The 22,882-nt window shown below is 37.1% G+C and overlaps 1 protein-coding gene across 2 annotated transcripts in view; it reads left to right on the top strand.

Annotated features, from left to right (window-relative positions):
• The window catches only part of FER (FER tyrosine kinase), a 157,254-nt gene that overhangs the window by 50,662 nt on the left and 83,710 nt on the right, over positions 1-22,882 (top strand). For both annotated transcript variants that reach the window (XM_088054103.1, XM_088054104.1), the window contains exon 10: positions 1,323-1,512. In XM_088054103.1, coding sequence (XP_087910229.1) covers positions 1,323-1,512 — 190 coding nt within the window. The remainder of the gene's footprint in view (positions 1-1,322; positions 1,513-22,882) is intronic.

Genomic DNA, 22,882 nt, shown 5'->3' with positions numbered 1-22,882 from the left:
AAGGAGACCAGATGAAAGCACATTATCTTCAGGTTAACTTCAGGGTAATTGTTAATTTGCTTCTCTGATGCTTTTATATATGTGCAAGCTCCTGCCAAATCTCAGTTTCAGATTTCAGAATCATGTGTGCATACCTCACACCCTTTTTGAATGAATGATCAATGTGGTGATGGTGCAGAGTTTTGCTCATTAGTGACTTGATAAAACACTCACCTATATGGATATGATTTGTATCTTTTCCTGCCAAAGAGGATTTTATGACATGTGGTTCTTCTGTTACTTTGAAACCCATTTGAATATTCACTTGGCTGAACATCAGTTTGTGAAGGATCAATCCCTGTATGAACAAATTTTGCCTTTCTTTTTTATTTCAAGGGTAGGGCTTGTCTTCAAGGAATTATCCTGAAGATACAAAGCAACACAGTCCTATGATTTTTCTTCATTTTGTCCTCATTCTTCACAGTTCTCGTCCATTTACCTATTTTTTATTTTTTTATTTTTTTATTTTTTTTTATCTGTTCTTGTAGACTGTGAGAACTCTGCATTTCCATTGTAGACCACATGTCACTGGGCTCTGGTTGAATGCTTTTAAGGGTGTCTGTATTATACTGTATTATACTATATTATACTGTCTCTTAGGCAGTTTCTGTCAGTCTTTGGTTTTGGCAGTTCTTTGTGATAATAGAGTCATCTGGGTACCTGCAGATCTCTAAGTACATGTCCTTCAATATTATTCAATCATGAGTGCCTTGATTCACGAGTGTGAGCGGTATTCAGACAGGAACTATAAAAATAAGCAGAAGATGAAAAGTTCCTTTCAGCTCCTCATAAAGACAAATTTATTTAGCTTCATAAGACAGTTATAACACAGTCCAGAAGTACTTACAGTGCGGTGGAAATAACAGGTGTTTCTTATGTGAGGGCATATAAATTCATACTGGATGTGAGGTGAGTTCAATATTGCAAATTATTACTGCAACAACTACACTGATTGGAGTGAATTTCTCATCACTTAAAATCATTATCTAAAATTTACTTATTCTCTAAGGGAGGGGGAACCCCAGTGTTTATAAATTCAGTCAAAAGTGGATGAAAACAGGAGTTTCACCTATATTCATTAAACATGATTGCTGTGATAGAGAGAAGAGAATGAGTGTTTGTTTGCATTATCTTGCTGCTTTGAAAATTTTTTGAGAAGTGCTTCACCTTTGAATAAATGATTATGTTGAAGAATTGTCATGCATTTTCCCCCCCCAACTTTTATGAAGCAAATAAACTATTTTGAATAATTTATATTTTTAAATTGTTGTTTTCCTTTGCAGTATTGTACTCTTGCTGAGCCAAAAGCAAGCACTTGAAGAACTTAAGCAAACAGTCCAGCAACTAAGATGCTCTGAGGCAAAATTTGCAGCCCAGAAAGAACTACTGGAACAAAAGGTTCAAGAGAATGATGGGAAAGAGCCACCACCTGTAGTGAATTATGAAGAAGATGCTAGATCAGTGACTTCCATGGTAAGTTTTACATCTGTTTTACTGAACTGTGTAGCCTTGCCATTGTGCTTCAAATCCAGGATTGGAATATCAAGATACTCAGTGATGTGATTTAAAGTGAGTGGACTTCACTTTGCATTTTTGGAGACTTCTTTGGACCAGTTGTTCAGTTGCATGATATTTTTCTTTTTAAGTGGCAGTAACTCATAGCAGTCTATGTCTGGAGACTTGGATTACTCTTCTCTACACTTGATGCTTAAATTTTCATTACACTGTTTTATAAAGAAAAGTCATAACCCTTACTTAGATTTAGTAAATATGACTGAGTAGCTATTGATTATTTCCCTGGCTGTGTTGAAGAAATAAATTTACAGTTGTAGATTGAAAATTAACAGCAAAAGCTCTTGGAATTGTTGCATGTGTTAAGTGATTGAGAAATTAATTTTATATACTGTAATTACTCTTTTATTCAACAGAAATGAACATTTTTTTTGAAACTTATTTTTAAATGTCTATATGCTCTTAATAATTGAAAGGAATTTTTTTTTTGTTCTGATGAGACCTCATGTATTTTAAATAAGTACTTTACTTTGCTAATATTTTGTGTGACTTCCTTTTCTCAGTTGTATGCAGTTATGTGCAGAGTTTGTAGGCCACATAAAAAAGCAAACAAACCGTACCTGTTTACTAAAGGGACAAACAGTAGTGTTTGCCTTTGTGGATTAGTTTTGACATGTAGGAGATATTTATGACTTCTTTTCTTTGAGGTTTAGCCTGACATTTTTTCTGGCCCATGGGGCAGTAGCTCTGTGAAGTGATAATTAAATGGTTGTTTCTGAGAGGAAAGCTTTTTTCTTCCTCTGGCTATTTGTGGAGCTGTTCGATTCCCATTCTACAATTATGCTTAATTATGAGCATTCCCTTGCTTCCACTGCTGTTTAATATTTACAAGGCGCTATGAGGTGGTTGTCATTTACTTTGATACAAAACATTATTTTACAAAACTTATATGCTTGTCATGACCTAGAACGAGTTTAAAAAGTACAAAAGTATGAAGAAAGAGAAAAGAAGGATCATTATAATGATTGCAAAAGATTAGGAGGCTTGGAATCTTTTTGGAGTAGGCTATCTTGTTAATTGTTTAATACCATAACCTGTAGTAGTGCTAGTGATTAGTGTCTACTAGTGTTAGTTGAGATGATGAATCTAGACATAAGAATGGTACTCTTCCCCTTCAGCTCAAGATTACTGAAGTCTGCTTTCTGGTGTCTAAACCTCTGAGTGAGTGAGTGAGTGAGTGAGTGAGTGAGTGAGTGAGAGAAAATAATCCCATGTGCTGAGCACAGGCCTACACAGGGCCAACAGGACACAGACACAGCAGCTCTATCACTGCCAGCACCGTGTCACCTCCAGTGTCACCTGCAATGAGTGAGGAGCCATCGCCTCCAGTGCAGCCACTAATGGGCCTGCAGTGCTCCAGGGCAGATGGCACAGGGTGGCTGGTTCTGTGCTCAGGGCACGGTGGCTTCTGCAGGAGGGTAGGGGAAGGGAGAACATAGAGTCACAGAATAGTTTGAGTTAGAAGGGGCTTTGAAGATTGCCTAGTTCCAACCCCTTTCAACACCTTCCACTACAGCAGGATGCACCCTTTACAAAATCTTGCCACTTTAACCCAATACAAGGTTGCACAGAAAAGTCATGGGAGCAATTAGAAAGGGGCCTAATGGTGAGAGGCACTCTGGTCAGCTTCTCAGGCAGAAGGTAAAATGGGGACAGGAAATTGGTACAAAAGGAGGCAGAGACATTTAACACTCTTAAGTGATGTTGTGTAAGCTGAAATATAGGAGAATGTGGGGTTTTATTGTTTTATTTTTTTAAACCAGTAAGTAAAATTTACTGTTAAAGCAACTTGAGAAAATAAATCAGAGACACATTTGTATGTCAGAGATAATTCATTAATTTTTAATACGGACTCTGTACTTTAAGTAACTTGCTTTAGTTCATGGAGTTCCATCTGGCCTACGTTAGCTAAGAGTTTAGAGTGCCTTCACTTTTTATGAAAATAATGCTGATCATTCAAGCTACCTTGCAGAGAAGACTTGTCATGAAGTGTGACGTGTTAAGTTTCATCTGAAGAATAAATTTTGCAGAATTTATTTTTTGCAGCACTTCCCTTGCTTCTTCAAGGCAGAGCTGGCCAGAAGGGCTAAGCCACTCTTGGACATGCACACTTTGTGGGTACCACATGCAGAAGTCCTTGTCTTGTACAGGAGATTGAATAGGACTGAAAACAGGGTTAACTGTGAAAGCAGGCAACTTTATTTCCAAAGCTGAGTCAAGTTCAGTGTTTACATGTACAGGATACAGCATTTAACTGCAGGCCATTGGTCCTGAGGCTGCCTTGGGATCAGCACATGTTGCCCCAGAAGGAAACGGTCGTAATCCACTGCAGCCTGCCCTGGATCCTGTTCATCCTGCTGCTCATGCTATTTTTTCTCCTTAGGACCTGCAGGAGCTCCTGCACCTCAGTAAAGAATTCTACCAGTTTTTTGGACTTGGAAAAAGAGAGGAGCTAAAACATGCCTGATGGTGTTGGTATTGGCCTTGCTTTCTGAGAAGGGGTTTGAGGTGATCATTAAATAACTTGATGCCTGTGATGTTGGATAAGCAGCACACTGTAGAAGTGCTGAGCGGCAATGCAGACTCTGGGGCATTTTTCTCTCACACAGCCTCTTCCCCAGCTGGTCACTCCATTGAGCCAGAAGTAATCAGGCCTGTTGTCTCTGCACACAAAGAAAGGACCACTGTTGTCACCCTGCAGTGGAGCAGAGAGGATTAAGGTGGTGTTGGGTGGTCACTGTCAATACTGGGGCTGTCTCATCCCTCACAGCTCGTGCCAGAGCTGTGTTCCTGGCAGATCAAGACTCAGCTCAGGTACTGGAATCTCCTCTTTTAGACTAAGACTGTTTCCCCTTATCATATCACTATCTGCCAATGTGAAGAGTCAGCCTCCATCTTTCTTATGACTTCTTTTGAGTACTTGAGGGCTTCAGTGAGATTTTCCTGGAGATCTTCCTTTTCTTCTCCAGGCTGAACAACTCCTCTCAGCCTCTTGTCATAGGATAGGTGCTCCAACCTTGTGGTCAATTTAGTGGCTTTCCTCTTGGCTTGTTCCATCTCTTTCTTCTGTTGAAGACCCAAGTTGCTGGATTGTTGTTGTTGGGTGCAGTTTTCAAGGTGGGATCTCACAGGGGCAGAGTAGAGGGAGCAAGTCATCTCCATCATCATGCTCCTCATGGTGCTTTGGGTGTAGCCCAGGATGTGGTTAACCCTTTGGGCTGCAAGTGCACAGTGTCAGCTTATGTTCAGCTTTTTGTCTACCAGCACACCTGAGTCCTTCCTTGCAGGGCTGCTCTTGATGTGCTCTTTCTCCCAGTCTGTGCTCACATTTGGCATCACCCTGACTCAGAAGTCTTGACTATATCTCAAGATGAAAAAATCATACACTGATGGGTTGTTTCTGTAAATAAACATGTGATTTTTAAAATAGGATTCATTTTTTTTAGTAAAACTTCTTAAAAGTATAGGGCTGTAAGAGATCAGAAGCAAAATGTTCTTGCTGCTGATGGCTCATCCTGTTATCGTTCAAGAGGATGACTGTTTCTTCAGCTATAAATTCATCAAGGTTTCTCCACTTTTTCTGAGAGCAGTTCATCTAAATGTTACTCTGATACACTTGAATCTGGTTATTAATTCCTCTCCAGAAATTAATTGTAAACACTTGTTTTACAAATTTTCTAAGAATTGGAAAATCATAGTTGGCTTGTGTTGTCAGCAAATGAATTTTTTTTTTCATATGAAGCAAATTTTTGTGTCCTCAAGTCACAAGCAATTTTTTTGTTTTGTCATTTAAAATTTAAAAGCAGATATGCAAAGCAATTTTGTTTTGTATCTCTTAAGTATTTATATTATATAAATAGAGCCAATTTCATGGTGGAATAGTTTGCAAATTATTTTGTTTCCCTTCTGTTACGTTAGGTAACTGCATAATAGAATACTAACAAGGAATGAAATTCTGCTTTGCTGTTAGATACGTTTTTATAGATAGTGTAATGTTATTTGAGTGTTTTAACTTAGTTTCCTTGCTCTTTTTTGCCTCTATTAAATAGGAATATTCTGTTAGTGTCTTCAGTATAGTCTGCTTTAGTCAATGTATTGTTTTAAGTATGTTGGCTGTGCCTTGGTAGGCATGTATTCATTTTAGAAAAAAAAAAGAAATTGCCAAGCAATTCTTTTTTTTTTTTAATAAGGATATCATATCACAGTGAAACCAAAATGTATTTTTTGTTATTTCTGAACATTACATTTAACAGTTTTGTCATTGTATAAGGAAAAATGAAATATTTTATTGTTACTAGCAGTTCTACTTTTCTATTGATTTATCTACACAAGACAGAGATAGTTACGATGCTGATGGTACGACAAGTTAAAAATCTTATTTTTGAGCCCTTTAGAGTTACACATCTATGCTATTCACTGTGTTAATGGGAGATTCATAGTTCACATATTCTTCTGTGCTTAAAGTATGGAGATACTAAAAAGAAGACAGTTATTCCTTGTAAACAGATATATTTTCACAAAAATGTAGTAGTTATCCAAAGTGTTATGTATTATGTCACTAGAAAATTTAACCAGTAACTAGAAGCTACTTGAGCTAATTATTCCACATTTAGGTGTTCAGTCAGTGGATGTATGGCCTGTCATTTATTTGTCTTAAGGTACATAAGGTGTATTTTTGCTGTTATTACGCTCAACAAAGTATGGCAGTAGTCCATGATAATTAAAATTAAGAAAGCAACAGAAACAAAACTTTTATATATCTGATTATTAGATTTGAAATTAAAACCTCATTTATTTTTGAATATTCTAGTGCCAGCTAAACATTTATTCAGGTAATTATGTACAATTATGATGATTTGCATTTCATGGTAATGCTTTAAACTTACAGCATCAGATATTGACTTGGAAATTGTTACAGAGTAGGAAGCCTTCTGGGAGTGCTTAAAACAGGCAGTAGATTTAGTTAATATAAAATAGTTATTAATTTTGTTTAGTAATCATGTAGTTAAATCTCTGTGCCACATTAATTTGTCTTTTCCTTTTTCCTTACATGGTAAAAGAAAAATTATGAAGGCATAAACCTATTACTTTTTAGAATATATGTTTGGAATTACATGCTGTTCTCACTAGTAGAAGTGTTTCACGTAGATTTATTTTGCATACTGCAGCATTTTCCTGGAGCTCGTTGACAAAACTGAGACTTTGTGTGCAAGCTCTGCAACACTTGAGAGACTTGTCAGCAGGTGGAGCTCAGTGCCAGAAGACTAGTTATGATTGAATAAGCCAAAGCTGTTAGCATGAACTCCTGAGAGGGCAGAAGCAAGCTGAAGAACCATGGTACAGCCATTGGGATGTTGTAATGCCTTGTGCCAGTAGAGTTCGAGGCTTAAAACTCGCACACAGCAGAAAATGGTTTTATCTGTTGTAGCATTATTACTTGAAAAAAAAAAAAAAAATACCAGTTCACCTCATATCTAATCACTTTTGTTGTTTGTTATTCCTTTTTAAAAGGCTTCAGAGATGTTAGCCTTAGTGATAGTTAGCCTTTAAAAGTAGGATAAACCAGCTTTTACTGAAGGTTGTGGTAATTAAAAAATTAATTATGGAAGGAAAAAAATACTAAATACATGGAACAGAGCTAAAGTGCTACTTTATTTGTTTGTGAATTACTCTACCTAATGTCAATGTTTCATCTTTCCATTCTTGCTTTTTAGAATTGGAGATTTGGTGCTCTAGTTAGTATGATCAACAAAGCAGTAGCCAGAGTCTTCTTCTGCAGGTTTGGATTTGCAGTGAATGTGTTCAGAACTCTCACTAAAATAGTAATTGACAAATTTAATCAGTTTGTATGTTTTGATTTTTTTACCGTCAGTTACATAGATATGAAAGAGGCTTTGCAGGAATTTACTATTTGAGTAAAGATGCTTCATTGCATACATTTTAGATGTTGGATCACAAGGCCCTGAAACATAATCTGCTGAGAGAACTCTCTTGGGGGTTCCTTTTCCCCTGCACTCTCAGACTATGCAGGTTCTTTATTTTGAAAAAGATGCAAGGAAGCGATTGCCTTCTTTGACAGGCCATTACAGCAATAGCAGAAAGTGTAACAGCAGAGATAAATTTGTCATTTTTCTTACCGATTCAGAAGAATAGACACATTCTTATGCTCTGTAGTGCATCACCAAACATCTCCCTTATCTGTCCATATAGTTCTCTACTGATTTGAGGCTCATGACATTTATATAAAACTAAGATTGTATTAGAGCATGGTAGTGGAGCCCTTCACAGTAATTTGGTTTATATATTTATGAATCTTGTACACTTCCGTTGCATTATTGCAAGATTTTAACTTTCTTGTCAGTAGACCCAGGGCCAGAGTTAGTCTGTGCAGCATTGGTATCCTTATCCTTTCTTTTGTTTTATACTCTGCTGAGGAAACACTGCCAGTGCAGTCATGCTGTAGAAATTTTGCCTATTTATTCATAAAAGACCTGGAAATAAACAGTTTTATTTGGTGGTTGCCTGAACAGCTGAAGTTCAATTTTGTTTATGGCCACTTTCCAAGCTTGTTGGCTTGGGCCTGTGTTGTGGCTTACAGCCAGAATTTGACATGGATTGAAAGTGCCCCAAATGTCAGATGCCTTTGGGAAGTGTGGGAAGATGAATTCTGTTAATCTTTCTCTCATACTGAATATGTTCTAGCTTCTGTTTCTTCTTTTTTTAAATCCCAACTGCCTGATGCACTTATATTAGAGGAAGAAAAATACAAAAGGAGATACTAAGGTAGTATAGTAGACAGATAAAACCAGTAATACTTTGTCCCACTGACTGGTCCAGAATTTAGAAGATGAGAAGTCAGCGAAGCTATTTAGACTCTCGCCACTGAACATGCCTAGAAACTTCTGAAGTAGAAGATTGGACTAAGTTCGTACACTGAGGCTCAGAACTTAAGCCTTTCTTAAGGTTAGCATATTATCTATCAAAAAAGTGTTGAGAAATAATCTGGTCTTGGGAAAAAGTGAAATTAGAAGTATAACCAAAATTTTTGAGGAATTGAGATATATGGATCACAGAAAGAGAACTCTTAGAATATTTGAAGTGCAGAATTAGTTTACCAATAATATTTCGAGCACTTTCATTTCTTCCTTCTGGAAGCAGGCTTCACTATAGTAGTGCTGCAGAACTGCATGCCCACTGGAGATTTGTTCTTTTAGTCCAAATCTTCTCTGTGGATTAGGAAAGCTTCACACAGAAGTTTCCTTTTGACAGAAATCACACACTGATATCCAGCGTATGCTTCTCTGTGTGCTGGGAGAAAAGTAGTAGTTCTTTGCCAAAATCATAATCATTGCCTTCTTGCCTCTTTTTCATAGTGATGGGACTGAATTAGTGTAATTGCTAACTTCTCATAGCCTCTAGGCAATGCACAGGAAGTAATGTGATAGAATTTGGCTTTAAATTACTTCTCAGCTTTTCTCTCTTCCTTTTTAACTGGCTGATTAAAAATACCATTGTCCTTAAAGGCAATTATTATGCTTCTAAAACTCCTAAAATCTGCTATAAAATAATTACTTGAATTAGGATTTATGGTTTTAATGTAGTGTCACTGGAAATTTTTTGCCAGATTGAAGTGTATGATTTTATGCCTAACTTCTGGATTTTTTCTGCCATGTGGGGAAGTTATTGCCTGCTACAGACTTGAGAAACCAGAATGGCAATCCAGTTTTAGGTTACAGCCCTGTTTTTTTGCTCTCTGTTTTTTTGTTTTGTTTTTTTTTTTTAATCATCTAGCAGTCAGATAGATGCAAAAGATTTCTGGTCAGTTTGGGATCCAGATGCCTCAACATCAGCACTAATGGCCATTTTTAGATTGCTTAAGGTATCCTGCCTGTGAAATGAAGCTGTGACTCTGGATATTAATATTCAAACAGATGAAGCCCCCTTTCCAACAGTCATTGAGGTTCTTTGTTCCAAATAGTCTTCAATGGTTGACACCATGCTGGACTCCACAGCTAGCTCAGGGGCATTGCAGTGGGGAACAGCTTCCCACTGCAGTGGAGAAAGCTTGCTCTGCAGCAAGAATGGTTGTCATTGCCAGGGAGCGGACAAAAGAGGAGAGGGAAGCCTTCGGTGTGAAGTTCCATGGAAGGTTTACTTGCCAAAGGGGACAGAGATCAAAGAGCCCCGAATACCAGCGTGTTTGGGGTTTTATACAGCACTAGAACTGAGGAGGTGTACACTCTCTGAACCAATGGGGAATCCGGGAAGGAGGAGTGAGTGGAGGGGAATACAGTTCAGGGCATAAAGGGGGTGGAGAGGACAGGTCCCGTGAACCAATGGGGTGTCGTACATTAGGGGAATTCCAGTAGGGCAGAACTGGCAGGGGAGGATCCAGAACAAGGGACAGAGTTTATAATGATGGATGGGGAAGGCAGTGGAATATAGGGTGGGGATTACAATGATTGAAGGGCAAAGGGAAGGAACATAACCTGGTATTAATCCAACTTGGAAAAAAATCTAAAATGCTGGGAAGGGAACTGGAACAGACCAATGACATCATACCATTCAACAAACCATAAAATAAAAATGCACCGCAACAAATGGTAGGGAAAATTAAAGTTCTGTTTGAGATAGTGGTAGTCATTGTAACCTTGTCAAAAACTTGCAGGATTGCTTACCTCAGTTTCTTTTTAGGGAGGTACAGAAACAGGTCATCAGAAACTTAATTTTTATTTGGCTGTTGTGTTAAGGTAATGTGAGAAAGGCAGTGACATTTGCATGACGATGATAGCAGATATTCAGGAGTTTCTGAAACTGATGTCCTCATCCTAGAGAAGAAAGAAAGCTTGGAGTATCACTGCCAAGATGTGTGGAAATTTGTCATTCTTGGTAAACAATTGAAGATCTTTACTTTTAGGGCACTGTAGTATTTTGTGGACCAAAAGCAGGTTTGCTTTCTGGAAGTTACTTCAAAATCTTTCTGCAAGCAAGATACATTTTAAAATCTGATTTTTTTTGTCAAGTTTCTTAAATAAAGTAAGAGTTGGTTGTATCTAGAAGCTAGATTAATAAGAGTAGGTGAAAAAAGAAAAAGAAACCAAATACAGGATAGAGTGGCAGAACTGGACACTGGCAGCTCCAGAGGTAGTAAAGTATTTAATCAGGTTCAGAGTGTGCCTAGGAGTTCTATCAGGAGTAAAATGAAAAGAGGTCATGAACAGTGCTGAGGACAAGACTATCATGTGGATTCAAAGTCTGTCCAGGACACAGGACCAGACGTAGGATTGGAGAAACCTACAGCATACTCATGTAGGACTCATTGAGAAGGAAGGGCTGGAGACAGCGCAGTTGTCAGTATATTTTCATGAGACAGTATTTTTGTGAGACTATGGCTCTAACTTTATCAACACATGTTGCCTCTGTGGTAAACTGAGTGCTAAATCAAAGTGCAAATGGTATGATAAGAAAAATACAGTATAGAAGTGGTATAGCCTGAGCTATATCTGCAAATTCTTGTTTCTGATGTGCTGCAGAATGACTTACTTTATTTCTGGATCTTGGCTCTGAATACTAAGATGAAACAAAATCACTTAATGTTCGGCTTTATGTGTAATACAAAATTCTGTCATTCTCCTTTAGATTAAATTTACCTAGTTTTGCCAGAACTCTGAAACAATAAAGACTGTCACAATATCTAACTGAAATTATCTTAGTCTGGAAACCTGTAGCATTTACTCAGCAGCTGCTATAAAAATGAAAACAACTGTTGGTAGGAGACAGAGAAAAATGGAAACACAAATATGCTGGTTTGGAGTTGGGGGGGCTAAAATGAGATGCTGGACAGTTGTGACAGTTTCTGTACCATGTTAACCTGTAATTTTTGTCTTCTGTGCTAGCTGCTGGCTAGAGTAGTTGAACATGCTGGTTATTTATACTGAATTCAGTGTAATGCAGTGAATGTTGTAGTACAGAAGGAACTGATGTGACTGAGTTGGCCATAGGCAATTATATTGAAAGAGAATTCAGATTTTAAGTAAGGGGAGATGTATTTGGAGAGTTCTAAAAATAAAAAAGTTTAAAAGTAACTTCTGAGCTAGAAACAATGAAACAAAAAAACCCAAAAGTAACTTCTGGCTTATAAAACCATAAAAGTTAAAGAAGTTACTTCTGGGTTTTAAAAAAACCAAAAACCTTTTAGGTACATTTGTATTTTGTTTGTCTGTAAGAGAAACCCACATTCCCAAGGAAAATCATAGTTCAATAAAGCTGATATAAGTTCAGTTTTCTTATGTTAATTTGTTGGCTATTATAGCATAAAGGGGAGATTCGTTTTCTCTGTACGGGGTGGGGGGAGGACAAACCTGCAAGTGGGAATTGTGAACGTCTCCTACCTATTAGAATCCTGTTACAGTGTGGCTGTGCTCACTTAGTGATGGTTGAAGTTCCAGCCCACAGTAATATGTGACATACATACTATTAATGAAGGAATGATTTATAGAATAATTTTTATACTGGCCAATGAAGTAGCTTTTTGACAAAAAGGGAGCTGTTTTCTTCTCAGGCTGTTTTGTACAAAGCTGTGGCTGTGTATTGGAAGGTTTCAGGTGGCTTCAGGTGCTGCTGCTTTTGTCTATATGATCTGTTCACTCCATAGAGATTTTTTTCTGTAACATGTAAATTAACACTGTGTTTGTGGAAAGTTTTATGTACATTTGATCTTGGCATTAAGTGTGTCAGGAACTGTGTGATAAAGAGATTTGTAGATTTATAATAGCTAACAAAAATAGTGAGGAAAATAGGATTTTCAGCCAACATGACTGAAGTATTTAATCAGTTATTTTCTTCAACATACTTTTAAAGAAGTCGATGCATTGCATCATGTATAACTATACCCATAAACTAGAAATCATTGATTTTTTAGAGGAAGGGGGGTGTGGGTACAAAAGGAGTTTCTTCTGTAACCGAGGAGACTGGTCTTTGATTCAACAGGTAGCTTGAGCGTGCCAAATAAGTACAATTTATGAACTTTCAGGGAACACTGATTGGTTGTTCAGACCCTTTTTAATATGTAATGACTGAAATAAAAAAATATAATCTATTGACTGAACTAATAACTCAAAGTCTTTTTGCATTTCTGTAGAAGTCCTGCCTTATTTATTTTGGCTCATGATGCTAGATAAAATTTATGAACCTCAGCTTGAATAGGATTGAAATATTTTATTTGGTACCATTACTGAGACTTACATCCTGACTCTGTCATCCATGATGTCTATATTTTCAAAATAGTCCTATTTTTGTCTATGATTAGTAGCTGTGATCTATGCATGAGTTCAGTGGACCATAGGCTTTACTCAGAGTAGAATTTGAACACTGCCAATTTTGAGGGTTTGCATTTTTGTTGTTCTGTTATTTAAATTGGCAGATATTTGTTGTTTTGGCAACCTGTAAAGATTACTCATTAAGCCTACCTAAGTTATGGTGCTCAAGTAGTGCTCAAGCTGTCACAAAGTTGGTCTATCATTTTATCTATTAACATGCAGGCTGATTTGTGCATAAACAAGTATCTGTCAAAACCAAAAGCAAACATTATATTCTGACTACCCTGCCAAACAGCTGTCAGACAGAAATACCTGATCAAATTCTAATCTATGCATATACTGCGAGCTCTTAGCAGTTATGAAAGCTTCAGTTTTATTGTTTAACACATTTAATGTAAATGTGGATCTGGCTAAGAACCTGTCATACCCTGTCTGACTGAAGCTCTTCAGAGTCAACTCCATGAAACTTTGTTTTATTGTGATAAAACAAATGCATCCTCTCACAGTATGATTTTCCAAACAGATTACAGTCACCAGTCCATGTTTAGTAGCACTGTTTATTGGGAGCAAAAAAGGCTTCACATTCTGCCTGATCACATAACATGTAATGCTGTTTCTTGGTGCTCGACACAGCATTTACCAGATTGTTTCATTAGAGCCAGTCAGTGAGTCAGCTTGAGCCAATTAATGAATTTTAAGAGGAATCTTGATTAGTAGATGACACTGTGTAGAGGGCAGAATTGAAGAAATGTTACCTTGTACCAGTCAGAACAGTGTGATGACAAACATAAAGACAGTGCCCCTCTGGTACAATGATATGGTAGTTGGCTGGGGAGATGGGATTTTTCTCTGGCCTGTAAGAACTCCCTTTGAAATTAGGGAAAAATTCGAGGGTTTCCCCACCTCATCCCCCTAGAGAATACTGTTTTCTGCAGATTGGCAACTGGCATGGACCTCTGTTAAAGCTGGGCTGCAGGTCCCTGCCTGGGATCCTACTGCTGTTGAGTATTTAGTTCTTGGTGTCTTGTGAACTGTAGGAGGATTTATGGATTTCAAGGTCATGCAATATAGTGATGCCGTTCTTGTTTTGTGTTCTTTACATGTTGACATTTGTCCATTGCTTCCCAAACAGCATTCAGGGTACAGCTGCTTCAATGCATCTAATCCCTTCCAGGAGCCAGATTTTCTTGACTTAAATGCCTAAAATCTTCCCTCCACTACCTTGGTAATGTGGATGCAGTAGCTTCATAAGGCACTTTTGCAGGTGTTACTGAATGTCAATGTGGCTGAAAACCAACCAAATCCAACAGTGATATTTAATGAGATCTGGAAAGACTGTCATGCCTCCTGTTAGTGAGTGGTGCATTCTAAATAAAGTAATGGACTGGTGTAGTAAGTGCAGTCACTAACAAATGCCATAGTCAGTTCATGCTGTGTTTATAAATACTGCATTTAGATATATTTTGAGCTGACTAACCCCCAGTTGGAAGTGTTGGAAGCAGCATCAGCTGCTTCATTGGCTGATGTACAGAGTACTTGCTCCTGTAGCTTTAGTTTTTCCTTTATGCAGTTGGTACAGCATCCAGTTAGTTGATTCAGTTGTCTTCCCATGTCGTCTTTGGATACAAAATGCTGAACTCTAATAGAGATACAATTCTTAGAAATTAAAAAACTGTTAGAAAACTGTTTTGGAGGGAACCTTTGCTTGAGTTGAGATCGGGCAATTTTTATTTTTTTTTTTTTTAGAATCTCGGAAGAAACCCCACAAACTGTCCTTATCACTGATCTGTTACCCTAGTTCTGTATTTCCTGTACTTTCCCCAAGCACCTTTTAACTAACCCCCATGGCAGAAATAAATGCTTGTAGCTCATAGCTCTAATCTTCCTCTTTGCTGACTTATAATCCACCACCTACAAACTGCTATACAGATTTGCTTTATGAGATCACAATTTGTCAAGATACTGATTGTACTCTGTGAGACCAGAGAAGCTTTGCCTGTGCAGATCTGGAATAAAAGATAAAGAACAGTCTTTGTTTGTTTTTTCTCTGCTGAAATGTGACTCAGCTTCCTGTCTGAAGGTTTTACAGTTTTAAAATAACCAACACAGGTTGTAATGAGAAAAGGAGAATGGTTTGTGCTTCTCACACTTGTGCAGTGTAAGGATATATGGGTTTCTGGGAAGTCTATTACTGTTACTTTAAGTTTGTGGCTAGTAAAGACCATTTCCAGTTCCAGATGGCATTCTTTGGCATGCACACTACTCTTCAGGAATTTGTCAACATGCTTGTGGTAGCTGTGGATGATCTTTATCACTTCCTTACTTCAGCTACAAACTGTTAGAGAGAACATTAGGAGTTGAGGTATTTTGGATATTTTTTTGCAAGACTTTATGTTTACCAGTCTGTATCCTTGTGTAAAAATGCCCTGGACACTGTTTGCATTTGCTTAGTCTGCTGAGTTAATTGTGTCGAGTACTGTATGCATGGCATAGTTCTTCAGGCACTTTCACTGGAAAATTTTGTATGCCTCTTGTGAAATATAGCCCAGAGGTTCTTCACCAGTGGCTTTTTATTATCAGCCCATGTACTGATTACTCTAGTTCTTTTTATTAGGCCAGTAGTTGTAATAAAATTCTGTTAGTCCTTGAGTAATACTTAACAGTTTGAAAAATTTTGATGTTAACTTTTTTAAAACTGAAGCCAACTATTGTGCACCTAAAACTTCACCATTCCATTGAAGAAGTCCATTACAGAATACTGTAATTTTTTAGTAAGTGCCAAAACCACTCCCTACCTTTATACTTGTTTTTGTGAATAAATGAGTGTATGAAAACTCTGGGACATAAAAGTTATTTTCTACACTAATTCCCATCTCTCATGGAGGAATACTGATGTTTTCAGTTGCTGTTTTATCACAATCCAGTTAGAGATGCAGTTTTTCAAATAGGAGTAATGCTGCATAACATGTGTCTATGTAGAAAAAATCCATTTCTTCCATTACCTTAGCAAGAATCTTCATTCTAGCTCAGATTTTGTTTTGTTTTTTCTTTCTTAACTTGAAAGACCAGTCCTTGTGTGCATAAATGTGTATAACCAGTTCAGAAATGTATTTCAAATTGAAGACTTTACCACTTCAAGTGGGAACTGTGGTGTTGATCTTGAATAAAACTCTGGTGCAGCATAAGGCATTACTGCATTTCTCTGTTTTTTTGAGAATTTGGGTCATAAAAACCTGAAACTATTTCAACTGGATATATGCAGTATTAAAGAAAAAAAATTAGCCTCTTTGATTCAAAAATGCTCCTAAGAATTTTTACATTGAAATTATTAGTGATTGCACATTTATTCACTGCTTTTTTGACTTGTGATTCTTAGTTTTCTTGAAGCAGTAGCAGCACAGCCTGAATGTTGAGCATGTTGTCCTGGCAGATGCTAACCTTCACCAGCAGCCAGTTCATCATACCCTTTTTTTTTTTTCATGCCATTAGTTTTTCGAATTATGAGCTGCCAGTGGATGGAAGATGTTGGCTTTCTTGCTTTTGTGAGCATTAGGTACTGCAGTACAACTATGAGCACTCAGTGCAGTCTGTTTTATGTTCTCCCATTGCAACTTCATGAGCTTACACAGAAGTACACCAAGAGAGAACTTGTGGGTATGTTTGGAGATCTGTTACTATGATGTGGCAATGGCAACCAAGGAAGAGAAGGACCATGCCATGAAAAGGTAGTTCCCTTTCATATATAGCAAGTGCTATACAGACTGAAATTTGATAGTTTTATTTCTTGAAACAAGTAAAATGATTATTTGAGAATTATTAATTTTTTACATTCAGTTAATAATGGCATTGTTAATTAATAACAGTGCTCTTGAAATCAGTGAAACAGTTTATATTTGAAAATGCCCAGACCAGTCTGAGGTTTTTAAAGGATGGAGATCTTAATTTTCCCTGTTATATGTTTCCACAGTTAAATAAGGTAATAGCATTTAAACTTAATTTTAAAAAAGTATTTATTTGTTCTAAAATTGTCTGTAAGCTTTCAAAGGTCTTAATTGTTTTTTTTAAATTGCCATTATTGAAATCAGTGGTTATTTACTTGGCATAATTATGTGATCAGTGAAAGGAGGTGTCTTAGGATTTAGTGGTGTAGAGATACAGTCATTAAGTGGAGAAGGAATACTTAATTTTATTGGCCTACCTGCATTGCAAAAGCCTTTGGCTACTTTTTCCTTCCACAGAAAGTTTTTATACAAGATCTCAGTGCCTCAGCATAGGTGTTGAGGTACATTAAGCCATCTCTTTCTCTAGAGAACTGTTGACATTCTTGATGATAATTTGGTGAAAACAGAGCATCATATTTTTAAAAAAGCTGTTGGGTGTATACAAGAGTTAAAAAGTACTGTGTTACTGGAAACATTATTGCTAACCCCCATTAAGAGCTGCCTGACTTCCATTAAGACCTATAATACATGTTGGTGTGTTTGGAAGATCTGCTAATTATTTAAAAGATGAAGGTGACATTTCTCTGACATTTTATATGTATCTTGAAAAATTAGCCTTCTGAAAGTCTTAATTAAAACAGAAAGCAGAGCAGACAACTTAACTGCACATTCTGTTACGATAGATAGGGATTCAAAAAAAGAAAGCAAAGGGTCAATCATGTTGTAGTATTCATAATTATTGTGGTTTTTTTTTAATTAAATCTATTTATACAGAGTATTTGCTGATACCCAAACCTTTCCTAAGGAAGACCTGATGAAGTTTTTTCAGGTTTTTGTCTCCAAATATTTCACCAATCTCTTGCTTAATACTTTTTCTTACTGCTGTTTTCCTGGAAAAAAAAATAAAGTTACTTTCTAGCCTCTGTTGGAACTTCAAGATATGGTATATAAGGAATGAAATGCATAAAAACAATCATAAGAAAAAAAGACATTATTTTGAATGAAAACAAATGTTTTTGATAGTAAGTTGAATAAATTTCTGAACTTGTTATAAATTGTACATATTTTTTCTAACAGCCTTTTAAATACTTTTAGTATTAACATTATATTGTGTTGTTACATTTCTGCAGACCAGCCTGTAGTAACACTGTCTGATTTCACATATACCAATAATGACTTCTGAGTTACCAACCCTAAATAAATGTTCCTGAAGATACCAGGTCACTAGAAGTGATTAAACCCAAAAAAAACATGCCAGAAATTTTCAGGAAAAGAAGAAAGAAGAGAGCAGAAAACATTCCATCATTGTATAAATTGATGTGCACTTGCCTCCCAAATGCCATGGAACTGCAGAATAATTTAAATTGGAAAAGATTTCAGGGGGTCCATCTGGTCCTGCTTCTTGCTCAGAGCAGGGCCATCTTTAATGGCTGCAGTCCATCTTTTGCAGGCTGCAAAATGCTTTATGCATGTTGAGGCTCTTAGCAGGTCCAGTGATGGAAGTTCCTCCAGGAAACCTGTTTCAGTATTGATCACTGTCCTCATTGTGAGGTTTTTGGGTTTTTTTCAGTATTTAATTAGCATTTTTCTTAATGCATATTGTCCTTTTGCTATGTACCACAGAAGAGTTTGGCTTCATGTAACCAATTATATTTTCAGCTCCCTTAATTAGAAAACTGATGTAGGAGAATGCAGAAAGACAAAATAATAATGCTCAGATATTTGGAGGAGCTTCTGTAGAATTAGTGAATAAGTAGATTGGGCTTTACAGCTTGAGAAGTGCAATGAAGGGGAGTATGATAAAGATGTGTTTAGTGAGTTGGGTGTGGGTATACACAGGTAAATAAGGAATAATGACTGTTCTCTGTCTTTGCAGAAGCAAGAAGTAGCACTCATCAAATAACCACAGTAGGCAAATGATTCAAAACAAGCACACAAACATGTTCTTCCAAAATGTGTAATTAAGTTGTGGAACTGGTTGCTACAGTTGGGGATTGTAATAGGTTATATATATCTATATAGATATATATAGATACAGAAGACAGCTGAAAAATATGGAAGGAAAATCCTTCCCTGACTGTTGCCATGAAACATCACATCTTAAATAGTAAGGCTGATCTTACACTACAGGTCCTCAGAGGACAAAGACATGCTCTGAAGAATTGTCATTCTCTTTTTCTTATGTACAGGTTATTACTCCACTGGCATACTCTGGGATATGCCTTTGGTCTGAGAAAATGTAACTGTTACCAAATTTCACACTACTAAGTCTTGTTTCTCAAGCTACCCTCTGCAATTCAGATTAAGGAACATTAATTTGCATCTAGCACAGTATTTTACAATATGTGTACATTAACGATACATCATTTCTGCTACTTTGGAAGGTGTTACTAGTGTTTAAAACAGAAAATGCTGCTTTATCATAAAATGATTTTTGAATAGCTACATTGTTTAATTGGTTTCACTGTGTACTTCAGATATTCTTAATTAGCTTTGAATATTTAAATTGTAAATAACTGTATTATAATCTACATGGCTCTGCACAGTTCTAGATATCTACAGTAGTAAACTAAGAAAATGCGTATTATAATTCCTGGATATGGACTCCAAAGAGATGATCTACTCAACTCAATCAGCTTATATTCAGCTGGTTTTATTTGTGAGTGCCATGTTAATAATTTGAAATACTCTGTGTTTTTTGGTAAAGATGGCATGATTCTTTATCTGGTTTTCTACACGTGGTCTTTCTGAGACACCTAGTTCTATCATGAATGGGACAACCCCCCTCCCCCCCCCAAAAAAAACCAACATTCTTTTGAGGAACAAGATTAGTCTTATTTCTGAAATCAAAGCATAAACTTTAGGGATATTGGCCATGTTCTGCTGTATGCTCAAATTTTAATATGTCAGCATTTACATCTCTTTCAGTAAGTGCTAATAGCTGTAAAACAGACACATGCAGATTTTTATGGTTAGTATATCCACTCATCAATTGGCAGGCCATACTTAATGTCACTGTCTAAGTTTATGGCATGCTTTTAGTGCTGCTCCTCAATAACTTAATTTCCACTACTGAAGTGACTAATGCAGATGATCATTTTCAGAAAGTTATTTTCTCTATTTTGAAGAGCTCCTGCTTGAAAATAACAAAATTTCAGTCTCAAACCATACTTCTACAGACTTTGAAAAAACCAAAAATATTCCTTGTTCTGCCCATTGTCTAAATTTGAAGCCTTAGGATGAATGTTGCTCAGCACCTTTTTCATCAGGGAAAGTGCATCTTCAAACAGGAACAAAAGCTAGCATTTACTTTATGAAAACTGTATTAATTGCTCTGGCAGATGCTGTCTGTATGTCTATTTCATCTGTATGTTCATTGAACATATTGTTTGCAGTAGCTGCTGGAATTTCCCTGTCTGGTTCTGTCTTAGAGCCCTTGTACTGTACTGAAATAATTTTCATCAAAATCTCTGAGGACCAGTTCCCTAGCCAGATCACAGAAAGAGTGATTTCACTCTCGTCTTTTAGATATCACTGATTATGTTCTTCTAATTGAAATCTCCTTTTGTTCTGAGAGCATTTTCTCTTTGAGTTGGAGAGACATCATCACATTTCCAAATCTAAATTTCCTGTGAAAGTTCTGTGATTTCATTTGCAAGCCCACATTCAACTTCTGTGGATAGTTCACATCTGACTCATGAGGCATTCTTTTCTTTGAATAGAATAATATTAGAGTATAGGCTTATTTACATCACTGTACATACATGGTTTACTGGTGTTTTAGGAATATTCAATATATACTGCCTTGTCCTTTGTCTCTTGCTGTTAATCTTCCACCTTTGATTGGTATCGTTACTATTTGCCTGTCCTTCAGAAACATTAATTCTGTTTTCTTTATCTTAGATCTCTCTCCAGCCTCTTATTTCATTGCTTTTCTAAAAAGAGTATAGACTATTTTTCTTTGATGATAACATCTAAAATATAGCCCCAATTCTGGATTTATACAACTAAAAAAATCTTCTGGGCTTTTACATCATGCAGTTCAATTTAAGCAAAATCTTTTTTTCCTGTTGTTTTGTCTTGCTTATGTTCATTGAAAATACTGTTGTGCCTATGACTCATCTGGCCTGTCTTCTTGATTGTGTCACTCTGCTGGGTGTACTGTTTTATTTCTCATGCAGTCTTAAGATTTGCAGTGATTTTGCTCAATGACAGAACTGTATGCTTGGCAAACGGAAGACTGTTGTCCATGGGAATGTATCAGTTGTAAGGCATGACCACAGAACATAAATTGTAGTGAAAAATCCACTAAAACACACAGAACCTCACACTGCACAAGATCCCCCAAAGAGAACATAGGAAACACAGAAGCCCAGGTTCTACTCATACATAAAGATGCAACCGAAGAAATCCTCAAGTGAAATAGCAAGTGTTTCGGTCATGGTTTTCAACTGACCTGAATCCTGAGCTCCTTTTTTGGTTCTTATGCTTAATCTCTCCTTTCTGTCACTTGTGAGAAGAGAAAAGAATGGAAAGTGAAATCAGAAGTGTCAGAATAATTGTCTTCTGTTGTGGTATTTCTTGAAAAAAGCTGAAGTAATTGTTTCCCAGCTTAAGAAGAAAACAGCCTGTATTCTTCCGTTCCAACACTCTAGGTATGTGCCATACCACACTTCAGTAATACCAGTAAGGTTATAGTCCTGCAAGTGTGAGCACATCCCCAGTTCTTCCTGTTTATTCCCCAGATGTCCGCATCAGCAGAAAGGCATTTCAGTGGTTCCCAGTGAAGCTGACTTGGTGTCTGGAGTGTGTGAAATTCCCTGGTTTATTTCAGGTGTTCTCCTAGGCTAGGCTGTGGGCATCTCAGTGGTGTGAGTGGGATAGCACCTCACCCCACACCTTATCATGGTTAAACCTGATCATATCCTGTAGTGTTGGGTGCGATGGTCAGGTGACACTTCCTTCCCAAAAGCACCCCCAGGGAGGAAGGTGTCTGGGCAGGCTGCAGTCACACTCACACTCACAAGCATGCCAGGGATGATGATCAATGGTGGAGAGCCAGGAAGGGTCTTTGTATGGAGTTCCAGCAGGGTTTATTGCAGCCACGCACTGAAGGGGTCCAGGAACAAAGACACGTGGGCCCAGGGATTTTTATGGGTTTGAGGGGGTGGATCCAAGGGTCAGGGTCCAATAGGAACAGGGTAAAGTGGTACATGGGCAGGGTCAGGGAGAGGGAGAGCCACTGGGATAACAGGGGTGGAGGATTGCAGCAAACTGGGGCCAATGGGGAAAAAGGGAAGGGAGAACTTTATAGGGGAAAGGACATAAGGTAAAGAGGGACAGCCCATAGGCTCGCTGGGTACATATAACTGGGGTAGTGACATGGTGGTGCAAGGAACTATGGGAAAAGATTTTTCCCTTCCATTCTTATATAGGGAAAACCTCTTTATGCTTTAACTTCATATATTAGAATTCTACACCATCACTGCCTTTGGCTCCAGAGCCTCCATAATATCTCCCTCCTCAGTTATATCTAGTTTATGATAGTTAGTTTCAATTCGTTCTGAGTCATTAGAAACATGGCTAGTTCTTAAAAGGGAAAATATCAGTCATGCATTTTTCATAATTCTTTTTATGTGTTCTCATGACACAGATGTGTTGAAACACACTTAAAGAAATAAACACACTTAAAGAAATAGGTTAAAATGTTTTCTAATGACAGCTTGTATTGACATACATACCTAGCTTCTTAATGGTAAAGTACAGTTTTTTCTGTAATAATTCAGTTACTGCATAAAATATTATGACCTACAGGTTAGTTTGCTTTTTAGTGAAATTGGTGCTGCATAAAATAAAGAAGTGAGAAATCATGCTACCATTTTCTTGATATCTGTGAAAGTAGTTCATTTGAGATGAAATGAAACTAAATCAGCTAATATGCTTTAGGAGTTGTGTATGCTAGTAAGTATATTACTCCATAATGTTCTCTATATCATCCTTGAAGCAGAATTC

The sequence above is a fragment of the Pseudopodoces humilis genome, chromosome 4 (assembly GCF_049639895.1).
Source record: "Pseudopodoces humilis isolate 2021_Gansu_Grassland_sample_001 chromosome 4, ASM4963989v1, whole genome shotgun sequence".
Lineage (NCBI taxonomy): Eukaryota > Metazoa > Chordata > Aves > Passeriformes > Paridae > Pseudopodoces > Pseudopodoces humilis.
Note: the sequence above shows the minus strand (reverse complement) of the source record. Positions and strands in the feature narration are given on the sequence as shown.